The sequence below is a fragment of the Quercus robur genome, chromosome 12, assembly GCF_932294415.1.
Source record: "Quercus robur chromosome 12, dhQueRobu3.1, whole genome shotgun sequence".
Taxonomy (NCBI): Eukaryota; Viridiplantae; Streptophyta; class Magnoliopsida; order Fagales; family Fagaceae; genus Quercus; species Quercus robur.
In genome coordinates, this window is record NC_065545.1 from 17,532,888 (window position 1) to 17,541,817 (window position 8,930).

An 8,930-nucleotide genomic window follows, 5' to 3' on the forward strand; every position below is an offset into this window, starting at 1 on the left:
TATATTTTTATAATACTTTTACAATAAATTTTAAATAGTAGATTAATATTAGCGGTTACTGGTAGTAAAAAATGAATTTTAGTAGTGTGTTCAAATTAAAAACAATAATAATTTACCCCTTAAAATTTGCTATAAAAATATTATAAGAGTATCACTTCTCTTACACAATGTGTGTTTTTATAAATTAAAATTGTAACTTTAAATCAAATTATCGGTCATAAAAATTTAAGCGTGTGTAATACATTGGGTACAAGAGTTTTTACTTTCTACCCTCCCAATTTCCCATCTTTCCAAGTTCCAACCAGCTTGTTCGCACTTCACCTTTCTCGTCCCCCCCCTCTCTCTCTCTCTCTCTCAGTCTCACGTACATGCATGAATTTAATTGCAAAAATTGTTATTTAAAAAAAAAAAATTAACAGTAAGAAATTAAGCCACCAAAGATGAAACCAAACCCATCACCACCCCAAATACAACACCAGAAGCCACAGTGGTGCGTGAAGAAGCTGATGCGGTTGTGCTTGCTTCTGGAGCTGGAGCTTCAGCAGATTCAGATCCTGGAGAGTCTGCGGTTGCAGGAGCATTAGCTTCTGCTGGTGAATCAGCTCCTGCTGGTGTATCAGCCTCTGCTGGTGTATCAGCTCCTGCTGGTGTATCAGCCTCTGCTGGTGTATCAGCCACTGGTGCAGGTGACTCTTCAGGAGTACCTGCTCCAGTGGGTGAAGGAGCCTCTGGCACTGGGTTATTTGATGGAGACTGAGCAGGAGCATTACCAGCTGGTGCAGGAGCTTTACCAGGTGTTGGAGCCTTACCAGGTGTGGGAGCATTTGTTGGTGGCGGTGAAGCACCTGGTGGGTTAGCTACAGTAATACCAGGAGGTACAATAGCAGATGAAATTTGAAGCACAGAGATGTTAAAAGGCTGAGCCGCCACAGATTTAACGAGCTTAGAGTCAAGTTTAGAGCCCTTTACACCTGACCCAAATGCAATCTCACCCTCATTGATGATTGAAACATTCACAAACCCTTGTTGGTTCATGGCAGTACCGCTGGCTTGGAACAAGGTGGTGAGGAGGGTGGATTTCTTTGTTAGAGTGCTGAGTTTCTGAACATCATAGTAGTCAAGCACCACGTGGACGCTCAGGATCTTCCTGACCTCATCCAAGTTCAGTCCAGAGAGACCAGCAATGGCTTTGTTGTCTACTGCAAGGACAGTGATGGTGTTGCGGCTGTTGATTTGTTTGTCCAGTTGGGTCTTTGATAAATAGTCATTCATGGAACTGAAATCTGGGTGGCGATCGAGAAGCATGGTGATGTTGAAGGCCAAGGCGGCGGAGAAGAAGGCGAGGAAGAGAGCAAAGAAGAGGAGGGAAGAGGCTTTGGAATCCATGTTTGATAATTGTGAGTGTATATCAAATATGAAACCCAAGCCCTTACTGTTTTCAAAAGGATTTTTGATGCTTGGCTTTTATGTATATGGATTTTAGGATTTATAGGTATAGGGAGAGGGAGAGTTCCAATTTACTAATCCTAAAAATAGGAATGGAACAGATCGTGTTAAAACTGGTGGGTTATGAGTGAATTTCTCTCTGCCTCAAAGCTTAAAGGAGGTTTTGCTAGGGTGGACATTGTGGAGAAAATTATGGGGTTTCAGTAATAATATGTGGCCTATTTCTGGGGAATGGATTGGTTTTGAAAGTTATGATGAAACGGTTTTAACTAAAGTTAGAAAGCCTTAATTTGACAGCAAACACATATAGATATTCTAACCGGTGGCATGTTCAATGATTTCAGTTACATGATGCTGATATATAGTAATAATAGTGGAAAAAAAAAGGGGCTTTGAATTTAATCATAATTGTTGTTTGAAACTATATACAGTGAAATATTTGACACAAAACATAAATAGATGAATGATGCTAGAGATAGAAATTATTTTACAAAATTTTTTACAAACTGCTATATGGTAAGTAATTATTGGTAAATGAAAAAGTGATATTAATGGTGGGTCTAAATAGAAACCAATAAGAGATTGACCACATCAACATTTTATAAAAAAGTTGTAAAATAGTTTGTGACAGTAGCATTACTTTAAATAGTTTAGTCAAATTTTCATCCTTGGGCTTTCTCTTTTAACTGTTCTTCTAACCGTAATTCATCCAATTATTGCATCATTCCTAATTAAGCCTACAAATCAATTATTATACACATATATAGAAGGACAAAATTCAACTGTGTTCTTCAATAAATAAATAAAGTTTGATTGTACTACCGCACACTCTTGGTGCGATGATCACTCCACAAACACTTGTACTTGTAGAGTGTGGGGGACAATGGAATTTTTTTTTTAACTGTGTTTAACATACGCCTAGAACATACAAGGAAAATTAATGTAAATAAGATAGCCTTGTAAGTTTTATATTTCATATACCTTCAAGGAAGTCCAAAACTTTATATAGACAATTGTTATATACCTTAAAAAAAGAAGCAATTACTTGGTATGATAAAAACATAATTTTTTTTTTCTTTTCTAACATATTAGTAAGTCTTACTAATTAAATTTTTTATGTAGTTCACCATTCATGAGAGAGAGAGAATAAGTATAACTATGAGACATTCATGAGAGAGAGAGAATAAGTATAACTATGAGACAGAGAGATAATTCATAGTCTCATTTCCTAACTACCATTGAATTGTAATTTTGTCTTAGGGCACGTTTGATATAATGTAATAGACACTGTAATGTAATAATTATTCGGATCCTAAGGTTTAGTACTATTTCTCTCTAAAATGACAGTAATAGCTATTTCTTAGTAATGCAATAATTTCTAAAATTAATATATTTCCAAATAAACAAACCTTCTATTTAAACATAACAATTATAAAAATAAAAAATCATAAAAAATAACCCATCTCTCTCTCAAATTTATAAATAAAAAAATTATTTAAAAAATATATGTATAATTGTATGAGTAAGATATTTTCTTAAATAAAATAAATCTTAAGTTTTATTCTAAATTACAACTTACAGCCAAATTTATGAATAAGTTTAGTTATTTCATTACAACAAATTTTATTCTCAATAATAATTATTACAATTTCTATCGTAATTCTCATTCAGTGTACTAAACATGTCTTTAGTTTCCTAATAAAGCATAATTTTGTAACTACTACTTGAGTATTAGAAAAAAAAAAAAAAAAAGAGGGTAAATTACACAAATCTCTTGTAATTTACAGGAATGACACTCTACCACAGACATGAAGGGAACTGACACTTTTCTCCTTTGAGCTTTAAGTAAATCAACACATTAGTCATTCTAATAATAATGGTAACGCAATATTCTAAATTTTGAAAAAATTCCATTGTCCAAACCCAACCATGGTTAGTGAAAGTTTCTTGGTTAAATATTGTCATTGCCACCAAATATTAGAGTTTGTTCAAGGAATATTTTTAAATTTTAGAATATTTTATTATTATTGATGGAAATAATTGAAAGACTAATATATTGATTTCTCCAAACCTTAAGGGAGGAGATTGCCATTTTCCTTAAGATTTGGGGAAGAGTGTTTCTTCACCAAACCTGTAGGGAGGTTTATATTATGATTTTAATTGCATGCATGGCCAATCGAAAGCATAGGCTTGGTGGATTACTCGAATTCTATATCGAAATTTAAATTTTATATATGACCTAATATACATTTGTATGCCCAACTCTTTTCAAAAAGTAAAATCTTAACAGGAAAATTACAACCTTTCAGATTGACACTATAATAAAGCATCGGCCATTAAAACTTTCATTTTAAAATTTTTATTTTACGTTTTTGATAATTCCATAGTTATAAAAATGAGAGAGAAATAATGAGAAAAATTGGATTCAATTGTCAACTGTTCCTATCAGAAATAGGATTGACAATAAAGTTGTACGATTTTTTCAATCTAAATAAAGTAGGTTTTACATAAAGAAAATTTGACTCAGAATGTTCTATTCAATACGAGTAGGAGAAGAATCCAACTTGATGTACTTAAAGAAATAGAGAACACTATGATTTCCTTCTAAATTGGAGCACTTAATGGCATTAAAATTACAAAACTTTTAACAAAGGTATAACAATTTATTTTTACTAGGTAAATAGAGGGAAGAGGGCTTTGAAATATTAAAGCAATGCCATGATGTATTGCAAATTATGGTCAACACACCTTTTTTTTTTTTAGAAACATGGTCAACAAACTTGATAATTAAGATCGCTCTCAAATTGTCTAAATTTAATCCAACAAACCATATTAGTGAAGGAAAATTATATGTCTCACTCTAGATGTTCCACTAAATGCTCCACCAATAATATATATATATATATATGTAGGGACACGGTTTATAGCCCAAGCCCAAAATGTGTGGGATCTTGGCCCAATAAGCCTAATACAAAAAATTTGTAGAGAGTGGGTCGAAGAACTAGGCTCTAATGAATTTGACAACGACTAGTATGGATTTGAAAGATGATCAAGCGAGAACAAAGAAGGTAAAGCTGAACAACTTCATCGTCCGAGGAGATCAAACTTATATAAATTGGTTACAATTGAATACAAGAACAATTTAGATGGATACAATGTTTTCTCTCTCTCTTTCTCAATCCATTCCTCATGAAGGGTCTTTCACATTATATATCTCCCTTTGGACCATCTTCATCTTACACTTGTTGATCATCCAAGCCCTTACTTGAGTACCTGTCCCATCAAACACCCTCTCTGGTTTTCTATGAGTTGTGGTAGCCAAGGCAGTACTGTTCAGAAGTCTTCTCCACATAAATGCGGCCAGAAAAGTAGCTGCAGTTCATTTAATGCAGTGGTGGCAACTTTCCCTTAGATATTTTTGGGTTTCCTTCCTTCTCGTATATTCATGAGGCATGTCCCTATCATTGGAGCTTCTTGGAGGGTCAGTCTAATTGCTAGAGTACATACTTGAACTGCATTCATCATATTCGAGGAGGAGTTCCTCCTCGGACCACCTTCCATTCATTCCTTAATCATGAGATTTTAAATTGGAATTTCTAATAACTATTTGTTCTTTTTCAGATCATCCAACATCCTCGGACAAAGCCTAAGGCCCAATGCATGATTCTGGGCCCTTAACCCTACAATAGCTCCTAAAAACTCCGGTTTTTCCCTCTCATCCGAGGAAAAAAAGTGGGGTTTTGATTTTTAAGGGATAAGATCAATTGATTCCTTGATCCACACGTGCGGGAGTATCGTTTTATGCGCCTCATAATTATTACTGACGCTTCGTAGCTCACGAGGCGTCATTTATTACTCCAGGCGGCGTTATGTTCCTCGCATCCAACGGTGAGACACCAATCCAACGGCTGATGTTTTTCCTAGAATTTTGAGCGGGAGTATTCCCACCCATTTTCTCCCTCTATATAAGGCCTTAAGTGTACTCGTTCCCTTCTTTACTTCATAAATCTTCAAGTGGTCTAGAGAACTCCAGCGCTCCAACTCACAAAACGCTCTAAAATTTCCAAGCTTCCCTAACTCCTTCCTTATAAGAACTCTTTGAAAATCTTCCTAAAGGTTTCAGAGATTAACATACTTGTTCTCGTAAGTCTTTATTTCTTTATATTCTTCTTTTTCTTCTCAGCCTTTCTCCTCGGACTTCTTTCTTTTTTAGAAACCTTTTTTCACGTCATTTCCATTTACATAGATGGGTAGATTCAAGCATTTAGTAGACTCTCCGGCTGGTATGGAGGGTTTTAGGGCCAGATACCATATCCCACAAGGAGTAGGCCTACAACATTGTTCCCCCGGCGGGGTGCTCACAAATAGAGAGGTGGGTGAAGTTTTCATTCCAATGATTGCCTTTATAGAGGGAGGAACGACATTTCCTATGGGTAGAATAATGTACCCCCATCAGTGCGCTGCCAACATGTTTAGAGTCTTAGGGTGCGTAGATGCTCTAAACGATCAGATGAATCTTGGGCTTACATGGCATGACGTCACTCACTTGTACGAGTGTCATTCTCTCGCTGAGGGGTATTACCTCAAATCTCGATCCGAGGAAGTGAGATTGATATCCTGCCTTCCCAAGTCCAATAAGGGCTTGAAGGACGATTACGTGGTCGTCTCCGAGGAGTGGCATGACGGTCTTCATTGCCCAGTTAGGGCAGGAACACCAGGTGGGGTACCTTAGGATTAGGTCCCTTGGTAGGGACCTTAGTTTTCTACGCTTTTCTTTTATTCATTCTAAGTCATTTGTCTCCTCGCATAATAGTTGTCAATAATTTGACCACAATTTCCCTCTAGGATTTTTTATTTTTTATTTTTTTTATGCAGATAAAGATCACGTCGCTCCAAAACTCAGCCTTGTTAACATCCCAGGACTTAATTACTTGCTAAGGTCGGAAATATTCATGAGTGAAGACGGACAACTACAGGCTACCCACCTTATTTTAGATTACGAGCCCATATCGCGCATATTTCAGGACGCAAGTCAAGTGTTGAGAGCAGGTAACCTTAAGCTTGCCCGAATAGACGTCTCCAAGCCTCGGTTCTTGGCTTGAAGAGACCTTCCCCCGATTGTGTTGCCACCCCAACACGTTCTTCAGCAAGTAGCTGCTCTGATAGAGGAGTCGGCCTCGTCCTGCCATTCTTTAGATGTCGAGATCAACCAGTTCCACTTTGGAGAAGAGGAAGGGGCTCCAGAAAGGCTTGTAGAGCTCTCGGATTCCGAGACCGAGTCTAATAAGTTTTCTACAGTCCATCATCCAAGATTAATAGTCGCTCAGCCAGATACTAGTTCCAAGGAACGAGAAAGCATGGACCTGAAGCAAAGGACAAGCTTAAAGGGTTTGATGGCCAGTAGGAACAAGGGACAAACTTCTAAAAGAGCCCCTAAGACCCAGGTTGCTCCCAACCTTCCTTTTCCTCCCCCTTCACTCCCTGCTGACCTCGGACTGAAATCCATTTCGGATTTAAGGAAGAAGAGGCCAGCAGAGGACCTGGAGGAAGGTGAAGTGGCACCTCAAAAGGGCACCAAGCAACAGAAGAAGTCCAAGGACCCTAAGGACAAGAGGGCAAAATCGGTAGACAGCCGAGATGAAGCCGAAATACACCGAGGGCAGCACACCTGGGCCCCTCGACTGGAGATGGACGGTGCTTCCATTAGTTGGGATACTTCGATTTGGGAGTCTCAGAGGGGGTATGCCACCTACCTCGCCATGGCTTTGGAGCAACCTCTCCTCCTCCCCCGAGACATGGAGGGCCTTAGGCGTACCAAGCAACTGGACCTCTTCATGTCATTGAAGAGTGACCTTGCGATGGTAAATTAACCAACATCTTTCTTCGCTAAATACTAAGTCATATGTTCGTTCATATATGCATTTACTTTCATAACCCCTTTGCAATTTTTATGTAGGTTACTCAACAAATATATGTAGCCGAGGAGGGGGTTAGGAACGCCCATGATGAGGTTAGGGCTGAGGCCAATTCACATCTCGAAACTGAAAAGGCTCTTGAAGCCCTCAAACAAGAACAGGCAGGGTTGTCTGAGAAGCTTAAGGAAGCTATCCAGGCTCGCCAAAGTGCTGAGGCAGGCCGAGGATATGCGACTACAGCTGCACATTACAAAGATAAACCTGGCCACCGAGAAACAATTTGTTTTGGACCTTAAGGCAGAGCTGTAGAAAGTCAAATACGCAGCTTGGGTGGCCAGGGAAGCCGCTGAGACCGCAGTGAAGGCATCCTATGAACGTGGGGTGTAGGATATGGAGGCCCGTCTGTCAGAGGAGGTGGCTGTAGTATGCAGGGACTACTGCACCGAGTCCTGGGGAGTGGTGATGGACCGAGCAAGAGTCCCTACAGACTCCGAGCTGAGGAGGACCGAGAATATCTTCTTCCTAGAGGATATTCGAGAAATCCTTAAGTCGAACCCTCCTCCCGAGCAGCTCCTTTCTACCCAAGCTCCCCTTCCTGATGCCGAAGTTCTTGAAAGGGCTAGAGTGGGTAGGAAGCTCAACCATCAATGAAGGATAAGCCCCTCGAGGACTCCCTCACAATCAGGGATGTGGTCTCCCAAGCCAAGGACGCGGAGTTTAAGTCTAAAGTTGAAGATGTCCATTCCAAGGCTACTAATTCCAAGAAAGACCCTCTCCAAAACAAGGCCTAAACTCCCAGATGTAGGATTTTCTTTCGTAGCCCTTTTTTTTTTAACTTTTGTAATGGTATTATGCCCTCAGATAATGTATTCCGTTTTTGTTGAATGAAAAGTGTTTTTCTTTTTATCTTTCGTACCTTTATTGTTGTATGTTTCGAAGCTTATTACTGTCATAAATAGTATTGAATTGTTGCTACTCTAACTTTAATAAAAACTGGAAACAATTATGTATCAGTAAGAAAGAGATTTACCCCATGCTTGCACTATGAAATGACTCATTCAAAGTCATCAGTCTGAGGAGTTGTGCATAATCCTGGATCTATTCTAACGTTTAGTAAGAGATGCCAATGAGTGTTAATTTCACCTAAGATTGTGTTCCGAGAGACCTGGCATGCCTTGGGATCTGTTTAACACTTATAAAGATGCCAATGAAAGTTAATTTCACCCAAGTATGTGGTCCGAGAGACCTGATATGCCTTGGGATCTGTTTAACACTCATAAAGACTGAATAATAGGAAGTATAATGCCTTTAATAAACGAACATGTTGACAAAAAGGGACTTTCATTAATAATAATACATTTTCAGGTTGTTTACATTCCACGGGCGTGGTATTACATGTTCATCTAGATTTTCAAGAAAGTCTGCTCTTATACCAGCCACCGAGGTGATGCGATATGGTCCTTCCCAATTGAGCCCTAGCTTTCCCCATGCTGGGTTCTTTGCAGTGCCTAGAACTTTCCTCAATACCAAGTCACCAGGCACTAATGGCCTCAGCTTAACATTTAACCT

General features: G+C 38.7%; 1 protein-coding gene across 1 annotated transcript; it reads right to left on the bottom strand.

The window, feature by feature from the left end:
* Nucleotides 1-234: 234 nt before the first annotated feature.
* LOC126709335 (fasciclin-like arabinogalactan protein 14) lies at nt 235-1,424 on the bottom strand. The gene has a single exon (XM_050409538.1). The coding sequence runs from the start codon at nt 1,384-1,386 to the stop codon at nt 427-429; it is 960 nt and encodes a 319-aa protein (XP_050265495.1). The 5' UTR covers nt 1,387-1,424; the 3' UTR covers nt 235-426.
* Nucleotides 1,425-8,930: the final 7,506 nt, after the last annotated feature.

What these genes read in the sequence shown, in the direction of transcription:
- LOC126709335 (XM_050409538.1), bottom strand. Translation starts at nt 1,386, where the DNA reads ATGGATTCCAAAGCCTCTTCCCTCCTCTTCTTTGCTCTCTTCCTCGCC.